Source organism: Urocampus carinirostris, chromosome 5 (assembly GCF_059441175.1).
Source record: "Urocampus carinirostris isolate Australia breed hairy pipefish chromosome 5, RoL_Ucar_1.0, whole genome shotgun sequence".
NCBI lineage: Eukaryota > Metazoa > Chordata > Actinopteri > Syngnathiformes > Syngnathidae > Urocampus > Urocampus carinirostris.
The window spans coordinates 20081656-20109205 of record NC_142353.1 but is presented as its reverse complement, the minus strand read 5'-3'; the positions used below and the strand labels follow the sequence as shown (position 1 = coordinate 20109205).

Sequence of the window (27550 nt, the reverse complement as noted above, 5' to 3'; positions counted from 1 at the left end):
CTTTTTTACCTCTCCAAACAAATTGATTCGATAGGTTTTTGTTAGGATTGCAACTTCGTGCAAAATTTGACGAATACATCCGTGGTTTAAATTTAAAGTTTAGTGGATTACGATGGCGGTGGGTTCCAAGCGATTTAACGCAGCTTTATATTTTCTGACTGGCTACTTTCTGTAGTAAACACGCACAAAATACTCAAATATTTTTTTTTATAGTTGCCTTTTGAATCGATATATCACATGTTTGACATTATTGTTTGTTTAAGTTCGTTTTGGGGCATGATTGCCACGGTTACACTAAGTTTGCTTTTATTTTGGTAAGTGACATAAGTATATGAAGGGGGAGTGGAGAAAAAAATATATCCACCAGTTCAATCAATATTTTTAAGTCGCGCCGTCTGCTTTCATGGAAAATAAGTGTTAAATGCTGCGTAGCTTCTAAATATAGTAGGATGGTACCTCTCTCCTCACGACCTTAAATTGTTCCAGTATCGTGCTCGTAACTCGAATTGTTTGGGTAATGAGCGAATTGGCCCGATACAAATAATTATCAACGGGTCGTTCACGTCCTCCCAAAAGCATTCAAGGTAATCCAAAATATCCATAAAACATATTTTCCCAATGACTAAAAACACATTCAAATTGTAATTAAACGTTAAGAATACAGAAATGAGATAAATAAAATGGTATTAATGGAATAGAATGTGAGTTTATTACTAATATGTGGGTGTTCTGCTGAAGGGGGAGTCACGGAGATCGCATAGCTGTCACTATTTTCGTTTTCCGAATATTTTATCGTTTTTTTAATTATTTCACATTGTGTAAAACAATTCTTATACAGGAAGTAAAGAAAAAAGTGACCGATCTTGTCTTGTCCATTTCGCCTCTAATCCGGAGCGTCTCTGTCACTGGTAGCAGAAGACAACATCATCGTAGATATTTAATAATGTCTCGGTATTCTACGTAGGCTGTGAGTAAATAGGTGCATTGTTGTGTTCCTAAAGTTAATTATTGTTTAATAAGGAGTATTTGTAATCTATAATAAGCGGAGCAAGTGGCGGAGGTTGACAGGTATGAGAGTCAGAGACTGTTTTTGATACGTAAGCACTAACTGTCCACTTAAAGTTAATGTAAAGTACTTTTTTTTTGCCTGTAGTAGTTTACATGCGCAAACTGGACGAGGTGATGCTGGCGGTAAGCAGTTGCTAGCTGTGAGCAGTCTCTAATGGTAGGCTCTGGGACTGCTAGTGATCTGGATTGTCTTTCATACACTGAGCAAGAGTTTTGTTATTAAAAAAAAACAGTATGCCGAAATTCTCGTGTGTAGAGGTGCTTGTAGAAAGAGGTACCACTAGATGTGAAAATGTCAAAAGTACATAATAGGTTAGCCCTTAGATTGCACTTCAATGTTGACAATTTATAAACTGTTAAGGGGGCTCATTTATACTATACTGATTCTTAAACTGTAAAAGGTCCAGATGGAGTAAGTTCTGTCTAGTTGGTGGTAAGCCATGTCATGTTGGCAAGATTGTGACCCATTTGGCTGGAAGTTCTAACTGTTATTGGTGAATTAAAACAACATGCCGGTCTCTGTTCAATGTATTCTCCTGAACTTAATCCTATTGAAGACCAGGAGAGCATCCCTCTGAACAGTGTCAGGCGTGTGACTAAAAAACAAATAATTAGCTACAGTTGCTAGTTGCTACATTTAAAAAGGAATTCAGTTACCTCACAGATAACTGACACCAAAAAGTAGTGTGTTCCTCCGAAAGTAACTATCCAGTTACAAATGAGCGTATACACTCTGATAGAAGCCAACCTCTTACAAATGCTTTAAAATAACCACCTTATAAAAGAAATAGGAGATAACGTGTAAACCAATGTTTGGAAGCAGTGAAGCTTTAAAATTCTTGAGCAATCGTGAGAGCTTGCAAACAAATACTTAGCCGAGACGCACCATATCAATTTTGTCTGAGGGCTTCTAACCAGTCAAAGCTTCTCTTCTCTATTTCTGGAAATTGTTTAAAATGTTTTTTCTCCTCACGTGGTGTTTTGCAAAAGTCATTTCATAACTAAAAAGACTCAAATTCAGGACACTTAACATAAATTATGTGCTTTTGTTTGCCCCATTAGTTTAGCGTTCATTTGTTGTTCCTGTATAAGGCAGGCTCACCTCCCTCACACACATTACCATTAGCTAATGGGGGGACACAACCAAATATGCGCATATGAACTGGCCCTCCGATTTGAGTATTGAATTTTGTAGTTGTAAATTTGGCTTAGGTGTGTTTATATACTGAAGGTAAGATTACCTCCAGAAATACAGCAACATCATACTTTGTGACGGTGACGCCATGACTGCGTTTACTTTGTAGGTAAATATAAACCTGCTCACACTGATTACTGTCTGATCAAGGGTTGTAGGCAACAGCATGATTGATAAATACATGTGAACATTGTATTTTCTGAACTGCATTTAACGAGTAGAGGATTAACGCAGTAATGCATCATGAAGTATTGACAGTAGAGTTGCAATATTTTATCGAAGTGATCGCGTTCTCGGAACATGTTCTTTCGTAACAAGACTGCCTACGAAAGAGTGATGTGTGGTGGATTCCTGTCTGGTGAGGCACAGTCAGATATATGAATAAATTAGCCTAAGTCACATTCATCATTCGATTGGCAGAGCAAGAAAGCATTAGAAAAAAAAACAACATTTACTGTCCTACCTTATAAATGAACATTCATTTCAATCCAATTCAATGTGTTTTTTGTCATATGCACGGAAAAGAAGCACAATTCCCTGTACAATAAAATTCCTACTTTGCTGTCCACACAGATGCCAGCGTAATAAAACTAAGAAACTATGTACATGTATACATAAAAGAATATTACGGATATTACAAAGATAAAAGTAGAAGATTAACTCAAGATGAGTTAAGGTAATACGATAAAAATAAGATAAAATACAGTTGAAAGTGACTGTAGTGCAAGAATAGTCCAAGTATGGTCCAGTTTAAAGTGTCTGTAGTGTCCTACCTTAAATTATAAATCAAGACTACGTGCAGCTCATTTTGAATAAAAGCATCAACAGATAGGTAATTCTATTCCTTTAGGCATAGGTGTGCGCCAGATCCGAATCTTTGGTCTCATCTCTTTTTCTCGTGAGGCAGAAAAAATGTCTGCCTCACTCTGAAATGCAGACACTTAGCACAGTAATATGTTGCATACTATTTGTATTGACAATATTTACAAGAGATTGTTAAAAGAAAATAAATCCCAAACATTGTGAAGTTGAATGCTAAACCATGCATTATATTTTGAATTTTATATTTCCATGATGCTGGCAACCAGTTCAGGGTGTCCACTGTCCACTCCCCAAAGATAGCTGGGTTGGGCTCCAGCACCCCTGGGGCCCTACTGAGGATAAGTGGTGAACATAATGGATGTATGGATATTTCCATGATGTCAGCTGAGGCACATAACTGCTACAAACTACAAATAATGTATTTCAAATTATGCTTCTTAGAATGTGTCCAATGTATAATATAATCAATAAATATACAGGGAAATATTTGAACAGTGTATTGCCTTGACTGTATAAGAAACTCCCAAATCCCTGATCATTTTAGGAATGTGCGTTTCTTTATGACAATAGTGTATGGAAGACTCCATCGAAGTGATCCTACAGGACTTTGAAAAGGTCCTCCCTTCGAGCACTCCTCATTCGTTGTTGTCGGTTTGCACTGGCACCCTCTTCGCAGGCCTCTATGGAGTGTGGAGCCTCTTCGCCATGCCTGGATTCCTCAAAATCCCCTCCAAGCTGAAGGTTCATAAATGTTGCTTTTCTACATATGTTTTGTACTACACTTCGCATCAAATCAGGACAAAATGAAGCAGGCTTTCCACATTAACGATACTTTGCTTCTTGTGTGCATAGTTGTAGCGCCAATTATGAGTCAAATAATCGATTATCTGGATTGCGTATATCACATACAGTGATTTGTTGATCGAGGCAGAACAAGAAAACAAGCTTATCTGGAGATAATTGTTCTGGAGTGAGTTGGGATTTGTTGCATTAAACCTCCAGAATGGAGACAGGACCCACTAGCGATGCGTTTCTCACAAGTTTTATTGGAAGAAAAAGAAAACTTTGCGCCCACGATCCGGTGATTGCTGGATGCGGGAAGCAGGTTGCTCTGAATGCGGAAGTGGATCTTGCGTGGCGAGCGATGGCAGTGTCGGGAACGGAAAAACGGGTCAGGAGCCGGGACAGGAGAGCAAAAATGTGGTCGGGGTCGGAAGCGAGCTGGAAGCCAGGAAAAGAGAGTAGACGTGATCGACGACAAAATAGGTCGAAAGTCGGGACGGGAGAGTAGATGTGGTCAGGATCAAAAAAACGAGTCGAAGCCGGGGGACAGACAGGAGCAAAAAAACTGCGAGAGTCAGGGCCGAAAAAGGCTTGCCTTGTGTTAACTGCGGTTCGCAGACGGACTGACAAAAGGGGACGGATAGGAGTGGGTTTAAATAGGGACAGGGAGCCAATCAGAGTCCAAGGCAGTTAGCGCCAAAGGAGCGGGCACAGGTGATTCACATCGGTAATCATGACATCCTCTTTGATGGCCCCCATGCAAATATGCGGCTATAAAGTATAGTTTGTAAATATTGATTCGTAAACATATTTGCTGAAATGTCTTGTTCACCTTAATGTAATGCGTGACAACAATAGTCTGATCGTTTGAAATTTGGATGCAATTTGTTTCATCTTGTCTTCTCTTTTTTTTTAATGCTTTTAATGTATTAAGGATCCTCAAACTTTATCTAGCTGGTTTTTATTGTACAGATAATGGCAAAAAAATAATTTTACAGTTATCTGCTTATAACAAAATAAAATGTGTTAACCAGAGCTCCAAATGAAAATACAAATCAGGACGAACAATATTAGTTTTTATTTCTGTATGTTTTTTTTGGTGTGCACGTTTTTAATACACTGCGAAAAAGTGTTATCTCATTAGAATAAAATTTACCAAATTTAAGTGTCAATCTTCTTGTTATACTGCAATGTACTTCTCTAGTATAAAGACAAAAAAAATCCCTAAACAAGAGATAGCATATTAGTTTTGTCATTTGAGGAGTTTTTTTTTTTGCTAACTTAAAAAAATCTATCTTTGTATGGCGGTTTACTATGTTTAAGTGATATATTTTGTGTATCATTTGATCACTAGATGTCACTGTATTGTGGAGTGCAACTAAAAACAAGCGCTAAAAAGCTCGAGGAAGAATACAAACTACAGAGACTGACCAAACTGCACCATTTTTCGTTTATATTTTTGCCCAGCAAGATAGCTGAAAAATATATCTGCTCCTCTTCTATGTGAGGGTCATGTTAAGTAAAATAAATGCAAATTATCCGACCTGTGAGTATTTTAAAAAATACCTGTTATATCTGTTAAAACTGTTTTTAGTCATTATTCAAACTAATGGCTTTTTTTCCCTTTTTTATGAATGACATTTGTTTTATCACAAAATAAAATAGATATGATAAATTCTTAAAATGTGTTCATCCTAAAATATATAGTTTGATTTGGAAATGTGTTTCAAGGCATAGGCGTATTTATTTGTATAGCCCTTTATCACAAAAAGTCTCAAAGGGCTGTACAGAGCTCTCACAACTTGAGAAGTCTGGTCAGGTAGAAATAGGCAACTGCGCTTCAAATATTTGGTTTACAACAGTCAACAGTAAAACAATATAAAGTAACCATTGTTGTGCTTAATTGTCATGTTTAATTAATAATAATGAACATTGAATACAATGGGATGTATTTACTTTGGTATACAAAACTAGCAAGCATCCAATATTTTAATTATTTTTTATTTAGTTACTGCATGCAGTATTGCAGTTTACATGCATGAAAAACCTAAGTTGTTACAGTTTTCTCATAGTCCATGAAACTCAAGTGGGTGTGTAACCACTAATCAATGGATGTGTGTGTCACTTGCCTTTAGGTTCCCTATTTGCCCTCCAATAGAAGCTGCTTAACGGTCGCACAGGTCGCTTAGCAGATCTGGGATGAGGGGATGGAAGACTGCTGGGTAGCTGCTACAGCCTAAACTAGCGACGTCTAGAAAGATATATGATGCCCTTCAAGAGAAATGAGTCTAATTTACCAACATCCAAAAATTGATTCCTTGATGTGAATTCGAAAACTCTGTGAATGACTTTTTCATTTTTGCAGGTACTTGCCGCCTCCTCTGCTGGCTTCGAGTGCACCAGTTTTGAAATTAACTCCCTTCTGGTTGCATTTGCCAGGTCAAAGGCCCGCTGGACTGCAGTGCCTTCCAGCCAGGCTACTTTTGTTAAAAAAGACTTTTGGAAGGTATAGACACAGAATTTTTAAAGTTGAGACCTTGTCTAGTGTGCCGCTGGAATTTGCCCAATTTTATCTTTCCAAAAAATCAGGCCATTGATCAGTATTTTTGCTCTCTTCAGACGAGGAACTGTAATAGTCATCCATATCAGTAGGTGGCAGTAGACCTTTATATACTTTTTATGTACCCGTACTAATTATCTGCTCATGAGGTAGCACACTACATTTAGTAACTTAATTTGTTTAACAAAGCAGTTAAAGATTTCACTGTAAAATAATAAAACATATATAAACCACGTCATTCTTTTTTATTTTAAGTATTTTTTTATAAACTACTTACCTACTTATGAGGTAGTACAGTGAGATATTTGACATAACTTCATTTTTTTTAAAAATTCGACTAACGATGAGCCTCGGAACTTTTTTATAAATAAAAGTGTACCTTGGTTCAAAAAGGGTTGAAAGACACTGTTCTGGACGACAACGCCAGGGCAACCATGCTGTGGAGAATAGTGCCAGATTGAAACACAGACGCGACTTTCTGTGTTCTTGTCATTAAAGGCTGACGCGATAATGGACCAAATTATTATCGTTCCTTGGGACGAAAGTAAATTCAGCGACCTGAAATCGACGTTGATGATACGGAAAAAGAAGTGTAGCGTTTTTGATCACTGCCACTACTCTACAATGTATAAATTAAGTACAGTAATTAGTGGGTGAAAATGTTTAAAAATCTTGAGTTTTAAATATTGAATAAAGTAATGTCAAACACTCCGTTTTCCTCCTGTTTTGTTTTGTATGAATGTAGAAAAGTAAAAGAATATGCCCCATTGTTTAAAATGTAGCAAAAAAAGAAGCAGCTTGTAAAACGGAATGTACAGGATTTGTTTGGAAGTAATATTTGGATAATGAGTTTGAAAGTGGGCAGCACGGCGGCGCCCTAGTTAGCATGTGTGCGGCACAGTTCTAAGGTCTTGGGAACCTGTATGGGTTCAAATCCAGCTACCGGACTTCCTGTGCGGAGTTTGTATGTTCTCCCCGTGCTTGCGTGGGTTTCCTCAGGGCACGCCGGTTTCCTACCACATTCCAATAACATGCATTTCAGGTGGATTGGCCCTAGGTGTGAATGAGCGAGCGAGTTGTCTGTCCCTGTGTGCACTGCGATTGGCTGGAAACCAGTTCAAGATGTCCCCTGCCCACTGCCCGATGATTGCTGGGATGGGCTCTAGCACCCCCGCGACCCCACTGAGGATAAGCGGTGCAGCTAATGAGATGAGTTTGAAATACTCTTTGGAGAATTTCTAAATGACAACCTCATATTGATGATAACCCAAATCATTTCACATTTTCAAAGAAGTTTGAACGTGAAAAACTGGCTCGAGTCGTACACAATTTCTTCAAGTTGAATATCCTCTTTGCCGGCTTTTTTAACCAGTGTGCCGTCTAGTATGCAGCCCAATTTTATCTTTACAAATAAAAAGAAAAACATGCCACTCTTCCTCCTGTGATCAGCCAGGCAACTTTTTTTAATAAACTATCTAGTCACGAAGAAGCACATGAACATATATAATTTACATTTTGTTTCAAGAAGCTGTTATAAATTGTACTGCAAAAAAAGTAAAATAAACAAAATAACATTTTGCAGGCAGCACGGCGGCGCAGTGGTTAGCGCTTGTGCGGCACAGTTCATGTCATGGGAACCTGTAGCGGGTTCAAATCCAGCTCCAGACTTTCTGTGCGGAGTTTGTATGTTCTCCCCGTGCTTGCGTGGGTTTCCTCCGGGCACTCCGGTTTCCTCCCACATTCCAAAAACATGCATTTCAGGTGAATTGGCCGGTCCAAATTGTCCCTTGGTGTGAATGAGCGAATGAGTTGTCTGTCCCCGTGTGCCCTGCGACTGGCTGGCAACCAGTTCAGGGTGTCCCCTGCCCACTGCCCGAAGATGGCTGGGATGGGCTCCAGCCCCCCCCCGCGACCCTAATGAGGATAAGCGGTACGGCTAATGAGATGAGAGATGAGACATTTTGCATATTATTTTGACGATTTTAATTGAAAAGTGCCATCCTGATAGTGCAGTTTTAAAGTTATGGGTAATGGTATATTGTTATGTTATATAAATCATTAAGAATTGGACTTTGAGCGACTTTGAATAATACATCGTCAATAAATGATTTTAATCATGGCTACACTTTTCTAGATCAAGCAATTTGCACTGTGTACCCTTGCTTCTGAACTACAGAGCTCACCTGATTAAAAGCTGCATGGTCAAATTTAAGAATATGTGTAATATATATATATGTAAATATATTAGAAAATCATCCCTTGATAAAATTCCATATTTCGGTCTACGCATTGTAATCAGTGTTTAATTTGCTGTGATGAGGGTAATTACTGGTATTTTACCCAAAATACAATAGATTGGAAGATCTGTTTTGCTTTCTTCAATTGTTTTTGTTATTTGGGTCCCAAAAAATTGGTTTGAAAAAATATAGTAAAACAGCTTTAAAAAAATTGCAATATCCCAAATATCAGCAAAGTACACCAAAATGTAAAAACTCCAGAGACACAGTAGCCACAAAGGATAAGGACAAATCCTCTTAATTTGGGCTACACAATAATTTAAGATTTTTTTAATAAAAAAAAGTGAACCTGATGCCGATGATTTATTTTCAGATATTGTTGATGGGCGGTGTACCTGGAGATTTTTTTAACTAACGAAAAACTGCTTTACCTCAAAAAAATATGAGAAACACTGCACTGTGCAATAATTGATCCTAATAACAAGAATGGGAGACTTTTTGTGTTGTACTTCTCTATGAAATGTTAATTTGTTGTGTTCGATTCAGTTAAATTTGCATAACTATTTTTACAAATAATCCATTTGGTAAATTATTGACATTGTGTAGTTGTTATACAGTGCTTTCACCATTGGTCAAAACTTTCTATCTACTCTGGTCATATCCTTTGAGAGGGGCGACCGACATCAAAACAAACACATACACAAAAACAAATGAAATGAAAAAGTGGCCAAAAAACAAAAAAATTGACCATGGCCAACCCAAATGCCCAAACACACAAACAAATTAAGCTTCTCGGCACCCAAGTAAGTCATGCTTTTGTCCCTCCAGATTAAACGGGACACGGAGGGTTAAATTTTACAATAGGAAAAAAAAGGTGGCTTAAATTGCAATACTAACAAAATAGGCCCTTCAAAGGACTTTTCCTCAAATATAATGGGGGATTAACGGTTTGATTCATGGCCTTATTTGAATGTATAGATATCTAATTGAATGGAATTCCATATTGATTGATTGAGTTGCTAAGCCCAGGGGTTGGAGAACTTCATCAACGCCTATTATAGAATGCAAGAGGAAATCTAAATTATCTGTTGGCTTTCCTAGATATTTAATATACTACAGTACACTGTATTTCAATAAATACCGATTGAATAACATGAGCTAAAATGCACTACCCTCACACCACCGCACGGAGGGCGCTCATGCTCCGAGCATCTGCAATTCATTACATCAGAATTAAAAAGCAAATATCCAAGTTTTGCTTGATCGTTCATTTCAAATTTGATTTATTTTGATTATTAGTTTTATTTTTTAACCTTACTAATTCAAAAAATCAAGATAAAGTAACTTAAAACCTACAGGAAGTGTTTTCCTTTTTTGTATAATATAATTAACATTATTCATCAGTGTTTGCGTAAAACACGCTGTTATTATTAAAATTGCATCACTACAAACCAAAGTGGCATGAAATGGTTAAACAGCATCACATAGACAACATTTTTCAAGAGAATAAAATGTGTTACAGAAATACAGAGGGAACTAGTGATAAATAAATGAAATAATGTGAAAAGAACTACACTAATTATGACACGTTTAACTCAACACAAGGGGTGACACTTAAGAATATGACTTACACATTGGGAATGTGAATCATATTGAAAGAGATCATATGGTCAGCGGTTTTAATTTCAGACCAGCAAAATGAGAAAATGTTACCTTCAGTTAAAAAAAACTCTTTTGACGGTTTAATATAATTCAGTATTTTAAAGTATGTTTCTGTATGGGTGGGGTGCATATTTCTAGGTGTCCTTAAAAAGGTTGGTGAATGGAGAGTGATTTCACGTTTTTTTTTCTCATTTATTCGACGATGAAGATGTTGAAAGTAAGAAATAGACGGTTTCATAAACAGTCCAAATCCCAACCCAAACCTCTAAAAAGATTAAAAAATAAGATTTTGTTTAAGCACGTTTAAGAGAGATACGTATGTGCACGCGTCAGACAAGTATCTTGACAGGGGCTGCAATGATGATTTCAGCCAGAAGATGACGCCAGCAAATAGCATATTTTGAATTTAAGGACGCTTTCTTTAATTTATTGGGGCTAGATGTAATTTTAAAGGGGAAGTGTGGAATATATAGTGCCTCCTAAAAAAACCTTTCATTCAGTGAAAAAACACTGATTAGAACACTCAGCCAAAATACGTAAACTATCCATACCAATGTTATTGTTTATAAAAAAACATATGTAGAAAATCTATATTCCTTTTACATATGGGGAATCCCTATAAAGTCACCTCTGTTTGTCTGCCAACTTGCTGCTAAGCTTTGCTCTGTGGAAGTGGTTTATGCTCAAATTGAACTATACAGTAGACCGTAGTGTTCAAGTATTACACACTGGGGCTCTAAATGAATGGTTTTCAATCTATTTATCAAGGCGTCATCAAATTTGTTATAAATACCGGTTTTTTGTTTTGTTCACCGTGTAACCTGAAATGCTTTTAAAATATTGTCTCATGAAGTTATCATTACATTTGCAAACCAAAATTGACACCCACTGTAGAAAAGGCGGATGTATGTGGGCGTTGATTTGTTAATATTTTAAGTGATCAGCGGTTGTAGAACCAAATTGCTTTAAAATGGCATTTGCCAGTTTGGTAAAATCTTATTTGGGTGGCAGGCGGCATGGCGGTTGAGTGGTTAGCACCTCAGCGGTATGAAATGAAATGAAATGAAATGAAATGATCTGCATTTATATAGCGCTTTTCAAGTCAATGACTTCCCAAAGCGCTTTACATTGTGCTTCACATTTCCCAATAGTGGCCGTGATCTGTGCAGTCATGTAAGGCTGCTGACCTGCTTATTGGGGGTATTGGGGTTTCAGTGTCTTACCCAAGGACACTTCGGCATGTAACACGGACAAGCCGGGATTCGAACTGGGATCCCTTAATCCTAAAACGATCGCTCTACCTCCTGAGCTACAGTTCCGAGGCCAAGGGATCAGATCCAGCTACAACCTTCCTAGGTGGTGTTTGCATGTTCTCCCGGTGCTTGCGTGTGTTTCCTCCGGGCACTCCAGTTTCCTCCCACATTCCAAAATCATGCTTTTCAGGTTAATTAGCCGGTCCAAATTGTCCCCTAGGTGTGAATGAGCGTGTGAATTGTTTGTCCCTGTGTGCTCTGCGACTGGCTGGCAACCAGTTCAGGGTGTCCCCTGCCCACTTTTCGAAGATGGCTGACAATAAGTGGTGCAGATAATGGATGGATGATTTGGGTGCCTTTAAGTTCCATTTGCGTTTCAAATTTTTAACCTTAATAGTCAAACATTATTGTCAATCTTGTGCAATAATGAACCTATGTTCCTTTCAAAACAAGCTTCAAAAGACAACAACTTGTTCTAAATACAGTACAGTAAACTTGCGTTGAATGCATGTGTTGGCTCCATGTGTGACGTCAGAGAGTGGGCGGAGATAAAACCACTCCACCTTATAAAATCTGAAGGGCGCTCATCCGCCGTGCGCATTCAGAGTTTCAGTCAAGACAAGAGATATCACTCGCCAGGTATTAACACATGGAAGTACAGAGGACTACCGGGCTCCAGCAACCTAAGAGCGGCAATATGTGCGACTCTACGCCGAGATCCTGCGATCCTCGGCGGAAAAAAACCGAAGAGCGCGGTGCTCCTTCGGAAATGGCTCGGATTATTACCGACCCTGCCACCGGCAAGTGCTACTGCCGGGGCAAAGTTTTGGGAAAGGTACAAAAAAATGCACCAACTAACTTTCTGTATGTGCAATGAGTTAAAGCATTGATTTTTTTCTTTCTTTTCAGGGAGGCTTTGCAAAATGTTACGAGATGACCGACCTCTCCACCAGCAAAGTATACGCTGCCAAAATCATTCCGCACGCGCGCGTCTCTAAGCCGCACCAAAAGGAGAAGGTAAAACAAACACAGACTATTACATATCTGTCAATGTTTTCCCCGTATTCTATACGTTTTATTATCATTTTAAATCCAAATTGTGTACACTTTAGGGATTTCAAACTTAGTTTGTCTCTAAGGTCGGACTTTCCAGACTTTCTGTTCTGAGGCAGCCTGGATTAGTAAAATAATATCAACTCCAATTTTTTAGGCTAGCATTGGGTATCAGCATTATGTTGTAACATTAAATATACAATACCAACCCAGCTTGCATATAATACTCACAGATATCAATGGATATAAAGGGGAAAATGTCTTGTCCGCCATTGCATGTGTTAGCTGGTTCATTTTAACTGTTGAGTTAATGCAGTTTTACACCTGAACCAATTCACCATGCTATACAAACTCAACAATGCCATCTAAAGACTAGAGAGAGCATTAGGTGTTCAAACTTTTGATCGAAACAACTCAGTTTTTTTTTGTTTTTTTTACTTACTCGAAAATCTATGGCGGGCCAGATTAAATTATCCGACGGGCCCGATCTATATGCTTGTCATGCCTGGTGCATACTGTTAATGATTTTTGTATAAGGTAAAATACTGCTACATATAATATATTTAATAATAAGCCACAGAATGGTTTGTGTTTACTTGCTAAATAAAATAAATTTGTTTCCACAATGTATATTTGCTTTTATTCTAAATCAGGGTTAGGCAAATTACGGCTCGCGGTCCGACAGGCTGTTTAACTATAATGACAATATACAGTATAGGGTGTTTCCATTCTCTTGATATATTTTAGATATTAATAATTAAATATTGTAATAAGTATACATATTCCCCTGTTATAGCTACAAGCAGTAAATGTGTACAAAAAAAGAACAAAATTGTATTTTGATGGAGACTGTTACCCAACATGCTTCAGCGTGTTTGGCAGGAGCTGGATTACCGACAACGTATGGCCTGTCTGTTGCATTTGTGAATTCGTTCATATAATCCACATGGTTTTGAATTTCTTATTCAAGTTTGGAAGAATAAATATTATGATCTTTAACAGCAATACGTTTTAATTTAATTTGCCTTAATCGTGTACTTTCTGTGATATTCACAGCTCAAAGGATATCAAATATTTTGAAATACCCTTTATATGATGGTAAACAGAGTACTGTTAAAAAATAATGTAGTTTTTTTTTGGGCCAGCTTTGCCCCCAATGTCTATCTGTGTGTCTATTGTAAAAATACTCTTACAGAAATACCACAAAAATCGACAAAGTTAATACTAAAACTACATATCAAATTTGGGGCTTAAAAGACAGACCTTATGTATTATTTTCTTTTCATCATGAAAATAAACAAATACTATCAAAATACCACAAAATAACGACTACAGTAATAAATACATAAATTCTACAAAAAACTACTACAGTAATATAATACAGAAATACTACATAAATACTACAAAATACCTACGACTCCACTAATATTATAATGCAGAAATCCTACTACAGAAATACTACAAAAAATCCCATTAAAGAAATTCCACAAAAATATGAAAGAAATACTACAAAATACAGCTACACTACAGAAAGCCTAGGAAAATATTTATCCAGAAATACTTGAAAAATACCACTAAAGATATATTACAGAGATACTACTAAAGAAAAACTACAAAAATACAACTACAGTAAATAAAAACAAATATCAAATTTAGTGCTTTAAACATGGAACATGCTTTACAATTGTATATGTTTTTTCATATTTAGATTGACCGAGAAATCGAGCTGCACCGAATACTCCATCACAAGCACATAGTGCACTTTTACCACAATTTCGAAGACAAGGAGAACATTTACATCCTGCTGGAGTACTGCAGTAGAAAAGTAAGTAAAGGGTAAATGGTCTACGTTTATATAGCGGGGGCATTAGTCACGTGTAGAACTTTCAAGCCTGTGTTTTCTTGCCCACACACTATCTTGCCACATTATTTATCTTCCTGCTTCCCTCCCTCACAACATATCACTGCCTTGCCAGTCCACATATTATAATACTGAATTTCCCCAAGCATCACAATCAATCTTACCGTCATGTTATCCCGCATTATGGGCATGATATGGAGTTTAAAAACATAAACTTAAAATGACACTGTGTAATAATGACTATTAGATGTCGCTGTATTGTGTAGTCCAGGGGTCCCAAACGTAGTGCCCATGGGCACAAGTATCCCCTGAGCAGCCCGCAGACTGGTTCTGAAAATATATCATGGGCCATGTAATTTATTAGGGAATGTGATTTCTAACTGGCATTATGTTTAGTTGTTAGTGCAGTCTATTTTAATGTTTAATAATGGTAACCTGCTAATAACATAGTAATAACATGTTACATAGAAAATCTATGATAAACTGGTTGCCCTTTGCACTGATCACTAACAAAAAGTCGCTCTGAGCTTCAAAAAGGTTGAAGACCCTTGGTGTAGTGCAACTGAAAAACAGTGCTAAAAAGCACGAGAAGGAATACTGAGTACGAGACTCAGTGACCAAAAAAAGCAACATTTTTCTTTTCGTTTTTGTTTAATCTGCATTTTGTGAACAAAAATGAAAAAGGGAAAAAAATGGACAAAACAAGAAAAAAGAAAGGAAAGACCAAACAGGAAGAGAAAAAAACAGGAAAAATAAAGGCAAAATAGGAAAGAAAGAAAAAAAGATAGGGGGGAATGAAAAAAAGAACAAACCAAGAAGAAATAAATAAGACTAAAAAGAAGAGAAAAAATATCGATAAAAAAATCAGGAAGGAAATAGGAAAATAAATAGAGAAAATTGACAAAGAAAACCCCATCAAAGGAGAAAAAGAAATAAAAAGTAAACAAATGAAAACAGGAAAAAATAAAAAAATAAAATAAAAATAAATATAGTAGAAGACTAAAACATGAGGAAAAAAGTAAAAACAGTCAAGGTAGAAAAAAGAAATGTAAAAAAAGAAAAACCCTGGGAAAAAAGCAAGACAAGGGAAAAAGATTGTTATTAGGAGGTGGCAGATAATCATGTCAGCTCCCTCTAGGTGAGCCTTATTAAATTTCCTCACTTACAACCATAAAAAAGTCATGTTTATACAATAGTTCATGGAGTTTTGCCTATTGTTTTAATCACAATGTTTGCTTTCTTTTATGAATGAAGTATCTTTTCACCACTAGGAAGCTCTAAATAATACACAATATCCCTTTAAGCTCTCACCTACTTTAACAATTACCCATTCTTTATTTTTTGCAGTCCTTAGCACACATCCTGAAAGCTCGCAAAGTGCTCACCGAGCCTGAAGTGCGGTACTACCTAAGACAAATCGTCTCTGGGCTCAAGTACCTGCACGAGCAGGAGATCCTGCACAGGGACCTCAAACTTGGTAAGTCTCTCCCGCTTTCAACCACGAGTCTTATTGTTTTGCCCTTTCTCATCTTTCTCATTGTCGCATATAGGTAATTTTTTTGTAAGCGAAACTATGGAGCTAAAGGTTGGCGACTTCGGCCTGGCGGCCAAGCTGGAGCCGGCAGGGAACAGGAGGAAGACGATATGCGGTACTCCAAACTATCTCTCCCCGGAGGTGCTGAACAAGCAGGGCCACGGCTGTGAATCTGACATCTGGGCCCTCGGTTGTGTAATGTGAGTGCGCTTCCAAATGAGTCTTAATGTGAACTGATTCATCTTGGCAGTCAGAAACTGCAGTAGGAGAGAGTATAACATAACATGACATGCATGGCCGTGAATCAGGGCTGGGAGAATGGTTTTATACATGTTTTTAAGTCTAGTTTTGTTTATTTAAATAGTTTTACCTGTTAAGTGGACTGCTTGGTTTCTATGTTTAACATTTTTGTACGACTGGATTTAACGCATTTGCTTCATTCAGTTATCCTTCAATTGAAAAGCTGCTGTGTCAAAAATAACCTTTTTTGGGTCAAGAAGGGACCAATCCACTATTTGGGTTAAATTGACCCCACTACTCACAGAAACAAACCAAAACTGAAATATTTTATTTAAAACAACCTTCAAAAGGTTAGTTGTTTTCTTTAAACAACACTGTTGCACCCCCGCGAAAATGTTTTTTATGAAAAAAAACCCTAAAAAACCTTATAGTTTTAATCCAAAAGGGGAACTGAATGGATAATTACCATAAACCAAAATTGAACTTTGTTTTTAATGCAATTCAGATAAATTAGGTTGGTTACTATATTTTCAAAATACAGACGTTTCCCTGCTTAAGACCATTCAACTTACGTAAAACAATAGACACGAACATTTTTTTCGGGATGTCGAAAAATATTCGGACATTGCTGTAAGTTAGATTTTGCATTGTGTGCACCTTTTTCCGAGTACAGGAAAGTACTGTAGTGCTTCTTTACGCTGCTACCATCGCGTGGCGCTGTGAGAGGTCACTCTGCATCCACCTGGAAGTAAAAATATCCGCTTCCTCTTTCTAGTTCGTATGTAAACATACAATGCTACGTGCACTAAATCTCCAACGCGCTCAGAAATTTGACGTTTTTATTGTTCAATATCTTGTGCATCCATTCAATATGGTTGGTGTAAGGTGTAAGGAAGAGGCGAGCCGTTTCTTTTGAAACGAAAGTGTAATAAGAAAGCTTGATGCGGTCGAGAAAATGGTTGGATCTCTTTTTTTGGCCACTCTCTAACACGGAGGAGGACCTCTTGAAGCTTATCTTCCAAAAGTAAGCGTCACTTAACTTTATTTATCTTTATAGAGCATATTATTTTATGAAATGTTTATTTTTTTAGTACAATACAGGTTACTTATAAAAGCCTTAAACATACTCTTATAAACCTTAAATATACAAAATATAGCACTGAACGAACTTACGGACAAAGTTAACTTACCAACGATCGTTTTTAAGTAGGGAAGCGTCTATAACCAAAACAGTTGGAGAGTTTTGTCGTTTTCCTTTAAGGGAAACTGTATACTATTTGACCGCTTGATGTCGCTGTATTGTGTAGTGAAACCAAAAACAAGTGCTACAAAGCACAAGGAAGAATACAAAATATGGAGACTTAACGCGCCCAAAAATCCACAATACCACTTTACATTTTACAAAAACAAACCATCAACAAAAAACAAAAAATCTGCCGTTTTGTTCCAAACCCCAAAAAACCCTCGTTGCATACAATGTTTCACAATGTTTATATCGATGACAATAAAGACAATTCGATTTTAAAAAGCTGATCCTGATGATAAGAGCCCAATAAATTTGTTCTTAACGTACAGAAAGTTCTTTAAAACTGATCTCAGTATTGAATCAGTGGAGATTTGACCCAATTTAAGTTCTTTGCATCCCAAAATTCTTAGCCCAGCACCTCCAATGAAGCTTTAGTTTTTAATACCGTTTGTTTCCGTTTTCCTACCATCTTCCAGAAAACTGACCAGTGATTCCAATGAACACAAGCTTTAAATAAATTGCATAGAAACTGAATGTTTTTTTCTCCTCCCAGGTACACGATGCTTTTGGGAAGGCCGCCATTCGAAACGACCAACCTGAAAGAGACGTATCGCTGCATCCGTGAGGCTCGATACTCGTTGCCCTCCTCCTTATCGCTGCAGGCCAAGCAGCTCATCGCCGCCCTGCTGGCCAAAGCGCCAGAAGACAGACCCGACCTTGAACACATCTTGAGGCATGACTTCTTTATGCAGGTAATAGGACTTTTTCTTCCAAACGAGAGCACCTCAACCTTCTTGTGTTTTTTACAGTGAAAGAAAACGCTTTTTATTGGTTTTGCAGGGCTTCAGTCCTGAGCGTCTATCACCGAGCTGTTGTCACTCGGCACCCGATTTCCACGTCTCGAGCCCTGCCAAGAGTTTTTTTAAGAAAGCGGCGGCGGCCCTCTTTGGAGGCAAGCGGGACAAGGTCAAGTACTACGAGACTCTTAGTGAGTATGATTGGTTTACTGAGAAGCATGTGTTCAGGACTTGAGTGGGTGTTTAACAATGTAATCCACCATTAAAAAGCCAAATAGATAACTTGATCGATATACAATGACTCGATTTGATAAGTGAATCCGAATTATCATACCATCACTCTCACTCTGGTACCCAACTCTGTAGTTATCATTGATACTGATAAGTTTATTAGACACTCAAAATAAGGAGAAAAGACACAAATACATTTTGACCTTGCAAGGAGAACAGGAGAATACTGTACAAAAACTCCTCCTAATTCCAAATCGGTTCTAAAAGCCCTCCCGGACCCTTCTTTTTTTATTTCAATCTGCTAAGTTTCAAAAGCAAATCTCCTCAAAAGGGTGTGAATATCAAAGAACAGCAACATTATTGGCCAGCGGTGGTAATTATGGAAACATTGCTTAATAGTCAAAATAACAAACTGGCATCCTATAAGAGATCATTTACAGGTGTCCAGGTTAAAAACCCGAATAGATACCGAAGCCAAGTACTAATACCGCGATGCGTCGAAATTGATAACAATTCTTGTTTTTTGTTCTCAATTTTTAACAGAAAATACCTTTTTGCATTGTTCACAATTGTAATAAATGGGAACTTCTCATAGAGTAATTATTTCTCATTTGTAGTTTTGTCTAAATTAAAGGAACAGTGTGTATTATTTTACCTCTACGTGTTACTGGATGGTGTAGTGCAACTGAAAACAAGTGCTAAAATGCACAAGGAAGAAGACAAAATACCAAAACGCGCCATTTTACAAGTACATTTTATTTTTTTGCCCACACTTTTTGAATTTTTTGGGCACCCTTTGGAGCAAGATGTCGGAAAATTATGTCAGCTTCCTTTAGGAGAGGCTCATGCTACGTAAAACAAATTTCTCGACCTAGGAGTAGTTTTAAAAATGCTTGTTCATACGATAGTTCTGGAATTGAATTTAAAACATTTTTAAATCATTTTTTTACCATTTGGCGGTCTTAGATAATACACACTGTCCCTTTAAATAATTCTTCACTTTTTTCTCTAATATTGATTTGTTGTAGTAGTTGGGCTTGGACTGTGGAAAAGATCTTGAACAGCCGACAATTGTTAAAACATTGCACTACATCAAAGATCCTTTATCTTTTAGATAAGTTAACCAAAGAGGAGGAGGAGATCTACAAGCTGCAGCATGACCTGGAACAAACTGTAATAAACCAGCAGCAGTCCAAAAAGACAGCTGAGGTAAGAATTAATTATTCAGACTCTGAATTTTCACAGTCCCTACGCGAGCGAGTTCAGAAAGCAGTTTATTTTCAACCTTTCGACGTTGAGTCATAGGGGGAGGAGATGATTCCTGCTCGGCCGCCACGGCACATTTTCAAACGCTGTCGTCATTTGTCTCGTCTGCTCAGAATGGTGGTCTACTTCCGCCATCTGCCCAAAGCCCTGTCACCGTGGCAACAGAGAACCGATCCCTGACGATCCCGCGAGATACCATCCGTCTCATCGTCAGGGGGAGTCTTGGGAGTTGCAGCAGCAGCAGCGAATGTGAGTGCTTGTATTTATATTATGTTTTATATTTATGCTTCTTATAATGGTACGCTAGCAAATTCAACTTTTTGACGACATCATGAAAGAGGTCTGCTTAAAATCTTGCAATATGCCTCGGAATACTTGAAATTTCGCATTTTTTCGTGCCGTGGTATGTGCTGCTGCATTTCATGTGTATGACGCGAGTGACTCGTGTAGACTGCCTTCCAACCCTCATTAACTATTTAATGGCTACAAAGCATTCACATCAATAATATCCCAATGAAATTGTAATATTGTTTAGGAATATAGCCACATTTTACCCAGCAAAAATCATTTTTATTTAAGCACCAAAGCCATCCTCCTTTCTTTCCTCGAGAATATTTTAATCACTCTACGGTACAAGTTTTCCGAGCCTTTTAGTTCCATCGAGAAGTTATTTTCTAATGCCATCGCTGCTAAATCTCAAAGTTGGGCCTATCCTGTCGTATTTCTGGAATATGTTTTGATTCGATTTGGGGCTGAAAATATCCGTTCGATAGAAGCAGTGCACACATGGATATTTTCCTTTACCCTTTCGTTGTGATACTTTCCGTAGCCAATAATAGTTTCTGAAACCCATTACGTTTCCTTAATCCAGCGAAAAGGCCCTGGCTCCGCCACCACAAAATCTGATTGGCTAAACCAACAGCTTTATTGACAGTGATGTTATGCCTCAGGTCCTGCAGAACTGATTGTGAAGGTCTCCGGGTAGATTTCTTACCCTGAACACAAGTAATGGCTAAAATCTGGTTGGTTAAATGCTTAATATGAAAGCACACGTCTGGAAGTAGCGTAACAAGGGTAAAAGCAATAAAAGAAAGCTAAAGAAAATATTGGAATTATTTAAGTATTTTTAGACAGAATATAATTAACATCACATGATTCAGATATTTTAGGCCAGCAGAAAAGGCCTTGCAATAATGTGGTTTAATAAATGCTGGACTTTCACCTTTTTGGTTTAATACACTGAAAGATGTCGCTGTGGGCTTACCGACTAAAAGACCAATTACAGTACTCTTTAACCGTTCACTCCCACTAAAGTCTGTACCTGACAACTGTATAATTTAGTAGACACTCAAAACAAGAAGAGATGACATCAATGCTTTTCGAAATTCAAAGGAAAACACCAGAGCACCCAAACCTACGATCCGAAATTCCGTCCTTTTCTATAGTACTTTTTTTACTAAATCTCCTAGGTTAAAAAGGCAGATCTACCCTAAAGGGTGTGGAAAACCTAAAACAGCAACATTATTAGCCAGAGTGACAATAATATGAACAGTGCATAATAGTAACAAACAGCAGTGAGCAATAATAGTCATCCTATGCAATCTCCCTTGCAGGTGTGCACGGTTAAAAACAGAATAAACTTATCAATACCCGTCAAGGGCACAGAATGAACTAATATACATGACGCCTATAGCCGTCTGTGGCAGTGACGGAGTTGAGCACAACCTTAAAAAAATGCTAAAATCAGTACTCTGTCGTCCTTTTAGGTCTGGAGTACACCACAGGAAGCGTGGCAGACACAGTTGCCAGTGTGTTGCGGGGATGCCTGGAGAACATGCCCAAAGGTGAGTCAATAAAACTATGTTCAAAGAAAAATGCCATTATCGAATTATGAATTGAATTCACGGACAAAATTGAGGCTTGAGAAGATTAATCGGTCACGGAAGAGTCTGCTGAATCATGTTTTGATGGAGGTTCATTTTAAGTACAACCCTCTGGACAGACGTTCCCTCTGTGGACCCCTACTCCAGCAGTTTGGGGTTTTATAAAAGAGGAATATTAGCGGTTTTCTGCTGCTGGGTTTGAAAACCTGTTAGATTTGATTAAATGTCTATTATTTAGTGGTAAAAACTTCATTAATTACTAAAAAAAATCACTAATAATTCGAATAATAAATAAAAATCCATTAATTATCACATAAACGTTCATTTCTCTTAAATACTGGTAGGTCAAAAAAATTGTATTTATTTTACATAACATGACACCCAAAAGTAGTGCATTACACCAAATTCCATATATACTCACATATAAGCCGACCCCCTATAACTGCTTTAAAATGGCCACATAAGAGAAATGGACGAAAATGTGTACACCAACCTGTGGAAATAGTAAACCCCTCATAATTCTTATCTTGTGCAATCATGGGTGCTTGCAAAAAGCACTTAGCCAAGACACTCCGTATCCATTTTGTCCTTGGGTTTCAAACCACTTAAAGATCTCGTCCATTTCTTGGTATTGTCCAAGACTTTTCTTTTTCTCTAGGCATGGTGTATTGCAAAAGTAATTTTTTCCCCCCATTGAATTTCTGTTGATTTCTTGTGCCTGTATAAGCCATCCCTCCGTCCCCACGTGCTAACTACCATTCGGTACTGGAGACACACAGCCAAATATACGTATATAGATGACCCCCTGATTTCAGTATTTTAGTTTATAGTTGTAAATTCGGCTTGGATGTGAGTATCTACGGTAGGGAGAATATCTCCATGAGTAGAAACTCAGCATCCTCATACTCTGTACTTGAGACGGGTCCACCATAGCTGTATTCATTTGTAGTTTGTTGGTAAGTATGAACAGGCCTAGACTTCAACAAATTTTACAGGCAATTGAGGGTCTTACGTGACGACGGGAATATACAGGGGGTTTTCAGATGTTAGAAGACATTGGTTTCAACATCTGCATCTAATAAGTTGCAGAATAACACAGTAACACACCAGTTGAGTCACCAAACTAAATAGTGTGGCGTTTCAGTAATCGATTCTGCGAAAAGTAATTGCGTTCTGAGAAAGCATTCCTTTGTAACACGTTAATCCCAACACTGGTCTTCCTGGAAAACCGGGTCCTCAATTTCCTTTCTGTTCTCGTTGTGTTCCGCTCCTCAGCCGACAACATTCCTCAGAGTGCAAATAGTTGCAGCCTACAGTGGGTGACCAAGTGGGTGGACTACTCCAACAAGTACGGCTTTGGATACCAGTTGTCCGACCACACCGTGGGCGTTCTTTTCAACAATGGCACTCACATGAGCCTCCTGCCAGACAGAAAGTATGCACCACCCCCGATGTTCTGCCTTGCAGATGTCGTCTTTCAGCTACTGATGGAAAAAAATCTCTGAATTCATTACCAGGACCATCCACTATTACGCGGAGCTGGGCCAGCGCTCGGTTTTCCCAACCTGCGAGGTACCCGAACACTTTGTGGTTCCAGTGACGGTACTCAAGTACTTTTCCCACTACATGGAGGAAAACCTCATGGATGTAAGAAGTTCCTTGAGTCTTATGCAGAATGTTAGCGTGTCACGGCCTGTCGAATGCTAACTCTTTGTGTTCTCAGGGCGGCGACCTGGGCAGTATGACGGATGCACACATGCACAGACTCTACCTGCTCCAATGGCTCAAATCGGACCGCGCCCTCATGATGCTCTTTAATGACTGCACTTTCCAGGTAAATACTCTCTGGGAAAACAGGGGATGTTACTAGGTGTAACGAGATTAACAGTATGCGACTCAATGTCGGAATCCTAAAATAGTTAAATATACAGTATACTTTAGGTATACGATTTGTTTTAATAAGATTATGAAAGACAAAAGTATAAGTGATTCCAAATGGTAAAATTTGATCAAATAAAGTAGTTATATTTTTCACCCACTCAGAAATAAAGGAAGTTCGGAAATATCAATGCTAAAACTTGTATTCTAACCTCAACATGAGATAGTGATACACAAAAATCCCGCGTTTATCGCGGGGGTTACGTTTTCCAAAGAAAAAAAAACAGTGATAGCTAAAACCTTTATTTATTTTACAATAACTATACAATTAAATAGTCAATTATGCTCTGAAACCAAAGAACGAATACAATTACTCATTTTCATTCATTTTCTTTACAAGTACTGTTAAATAATAATAAGCTATATCTGTTTAGCCAATCAGAATGCAGAACACAATGCAAATTCGTGAAGTCGCGAAACTGTGAAACGTAAACTGCATTATCGCGAAGGATTATTGTATATTATGGTGCATTCATGAAGACTTGGAATTTGTACTTTTTAAGTTTACCGTAGTCATAAACTGAAAAATCTGTATGAAATTTGCTGGTGTATCCAAATTGTATTTGTGTCAAAAATCATAGATATGAATTTGTTGAAAAAAGAGTAAAATAGCAGGTTGCATATTGCAAGGGCCACAAAATGAAAGCAGTTTTTTGCAAAAGTGCTTGAGCAAAACGTTGTTTTTTAAGATTTGCTGCCCAAAATAATTGTCGTAACTGTCATCATGAATCTACAGATTCAGAATCAGATGACTGCAACAGCATGTTGAGTCGCCACTTGTGACTTCCTGATTTTAAAATGAGTGAAAACTCGTGCAAGGATCTTGTGCATTTTCGCGTCAGCTTGTAACACAATGGTATAATATTCACACTACTACAACTAATACTAGTAATGATTATTCCTATCATGTGAAGTAGCCAGAAATGATCCAAACTTTTCCCGCTGCCAAATTACAAATGGTAACATAGTGTTTCAGACCACTCTACCATTTCAAAGCTCTGCTTTCAGAAGAGCAAAATGGAAACTGTAAACAGGAAGCCCAGAACCGGAAAACAAACAAACCCTTATCAGAGGAAAAACGTCTTTGGTGAAATGGAAACAAAAAGTAGCACGCAACTTAAAATCCCTTCAGGGTTGATCAGTTTTCAAGCTTAGAAGACACTACAAATAGGGAGAGAAGACATCAATGAATTTTTCAAACTTCCAAGGAGAACAGGAGCGAACAAAACAGAAAACTCTCACAATGCTGAGCCCTTTCTTTTTTTTAATTTTCCAAGGTTACACAAAGCAGTTCTGCCCTAAATGGTGTGGTATTCAAAGAAAAGCAACATTATTTGCCAATAGTTACGATGATGTAAACAGTCCATAATCCTATGCCATCTCCTTAGAAGGTGTCCAATATCGAGAACAGAATAAACGTATCAAAGGTTTTTTAACTAATTCATACATCGGATCTCAGTGTTGTTTGAGTTTTACTTGGGAGAGTTTCAATTCATTTTAGCGCAATAATATTACACATATACAGATTAATTTGTATATGATAATCCATATAAAAACATATTAATTGGAACATTGTGCATTTTTAGCACTTCCTAGTGGTTAAAAATTATTAATTAAAAAAGTTGATTTCAATAATAATCAAAAATGCATAAGCCATTGATAAGGTAATTCTGTTTTTAGAATTGAGTTAGTTGCTTTGGCTGTTATTGCACACTGTTGTTCGTTGTTTTGACTTTCGGACAATTATGTTGCTGTTCTTTGATTCCCACACAATTTAGAGATGTATAAAAAAAAAGAAAGTGGTCACCTCTAGAACAGGTTGGACGGCAATAGCTCAGGAGGTAGAGCGCTTGTCTGGGGATCAAGAGACCGCAGGCTCCTCCATGTTATATGTCGAAGTGTCCTTGGGCAAGACACTGAATCTCTAATGCCCCCAATAAGCAGGTTGGCGCCTTGCATGGCTGCACGGCCGCTATTGGTGTGTGAGTGTGTGTGAATGGGTAAGAGTGAAGCACATTATAAAGTGCTTTGGGAAGTCTTCATTGACTTGAAAAGCACTATATAAAAGCAGATCATCACTTATCTTAAGACATTTCTCCCTTTTCTCCTTGCAAGTTCAAAATCCATTGATGTCTCCTCTCCTTATTTTGTGCATCTACTAAATATTGAACTTATCAAATTTAACAATATCAACAATTGCATAAACATGCATGTTTTTAAATACTTGTAGGTTGAGAAATTAACAACTATTTTACACTACATGAGGCCTACTTAGAGGAAGCTGACATAATTGTCATAATTGTCAGCCACCTTGCTGCTACGGGTACCCCCAAACACCTTGCCAAAGGCTATACCAAAGTAAGTTAAGTAAAATTGTAATTTGATCACTTTGAGTCTCCAAAGTTTGTATTCTTCTGTGTGCTCTGTAGCACTCGTTTTTGGTTGCACTACACAATACAGCCACATCTAGTGGTCAAATTTTACACATTGTACCATTCAAGGTGCCAAAATGAAAATATATCAAAAAGGTTTTTGCATGCCTAACTTAGTTTAAATCCTTCTTTCCAAAGGTCAACTTTTACCATGACCACACCAAGATTATCCTGTGCTGCCAAATGGACGAATACATGCTGACCTACATCAACGAGGACCGCGTCTCAAAGACCTTCAAACTCAGCGCACTGCTAGCGTCCGGCTGCCCAGCCGACCTACGAGAGCGCATGCAGTACTCGCTCAATATGCTGCTGCAGGGCTGCAGCTGAGGGCCCCACCCTGCGTAAATATGGCTACTGACATTTGGACTCATGGATTTTGCAGAGCTTGATCCATCGGTGGATGTGGAATTGTGGAGAAACAACAGACTGTAAACCGTGAAAAGATAGAGAATCGGAACCAAAGATGTTGCTACAGTCCTTATAAGTTGGACAGAGAGAAAAAGAGAGGCCGTCATATGAGGAGACTGACAAGCTGTGCCGGCAACCGCTTGAAACAAAAAAGACAGCAGGACTGTCACACTTGTGTATATCATGTACAGCGTAAGCTAACCCGCCATGGAGAAACGTGCTAATACATGTGTGTGGATACAGTCGGGTTGAAGTGTTTTTAAAAATATGTATGTCTGTCAATGTATGTGTGAGTGAGTGAGTCAATGTCTGTGGGAGGGTTGTAATATGCAAAAAAAGAACTCTCATTAATGACAACTAGACTGAGTGCACTGGGGTGGGAGAGGATGTGTTTTTTTAGAATGCTTAAGGAGCCATCATCAGCATTGAAAACATAAAAGAAATATAGTGCATAAGTTATTGTGTACAAAAAAGTGCCATATTTATTTATTTATTAATAAAATTCCTTTTATTAAGAAAAATCGGTGTATTTTTTCATTTTATTCTCAGCGTTGTGTCAAATGTAATTTTTTGAGTTCACTGTGTTGTTTTACTAAGCGTGAGAGGCTTCCAATAAAAACCCTTATATAAGTATGGGCTAGTACTGATGCCAGGTGTGATATCACAACTAATACCAGCCCTGTGTTAATCAATACTTGCGATAGTGACTCTTACTAGTATTGGCTGCAAAAAAGTCGTATAGATTTGTGGATCCGTATAACTTTTCTCTGTAACAAAAACTGTAACACGTTAAGAAAACATTTTGCTACTGTTGTCACTCCACAACATTATTCCACTATTTCTTGAGCTCAGACCATGAATGATGGCATCTTCTGTGTGCTTAAGACTCATGCATCACTCTCATGTCACACACAACTTTCAGTCCACCAGCAATATAGTTTGAAGGTTGGAAGAGGTATATTTACAAAGTACAACTGAATACAGTTATGGCAGTGCAGTAATGGGGGAGTAATGTAATTACATTACACGCTCAAAAGACCAAGAAAATTGTGGTGGATATTAGGGAAAAGCACATAAA

The 27550-nt window shown here is 37.9% G+C and overlaps 2 protein-coding genes across 2 annotated transcripts; both read left to right on the top strand.

Moving 5' to 3' along the window:
• Nucleotides 1-3658: 3658 nt before the first annotated feature.
• On the top strand, nt 3659-6633 carry LOC148365704 (adenine nucleotide translocase lysine N-methyltransferase). Its single transcript, XM_088335081.1, is given in 4 exon segments — nt 3659-3826; nt 6004-6022; nt 6025-6085; nt 6233-6633. Coding segments are annotated over 4 exon segments (396 nt in total). The 3' UTR covers nt 6381-6633.
• A 5557-nt stretch (nt 6634-12190) lies between these two features.
• On the top strand, nt 12191-26714 carry plk2b (polo-like kinase 2b (Drosophila)). Its single transcript, XM_088336113.1, has 14 exons — nt 12191-12415; nt 12490-12597; nt 14342-14458; nt 15842-15971; nt 16045-16228; nt 18068-18266; nt 18355-18502; nt 19657-19751; nt 19922-20057; nt 21575-21652; nt 22967-23126; nt 23209-23338; nt 23415-23525; nt 26200-26714. The coding sequence occupies exons 1-14, from the start codon at nt 12230-12232 to the stop codon at nt 26389-26391; spliced, it is 1974 nt and encodes a 657-aa protein (XP_088192239.1). The 5' UTR covers nt 12191-12229; the 3' UTR covers nt 26392-26714.
• Nucleotides 26715-27550: the final 836 nt, after the last annotated feature.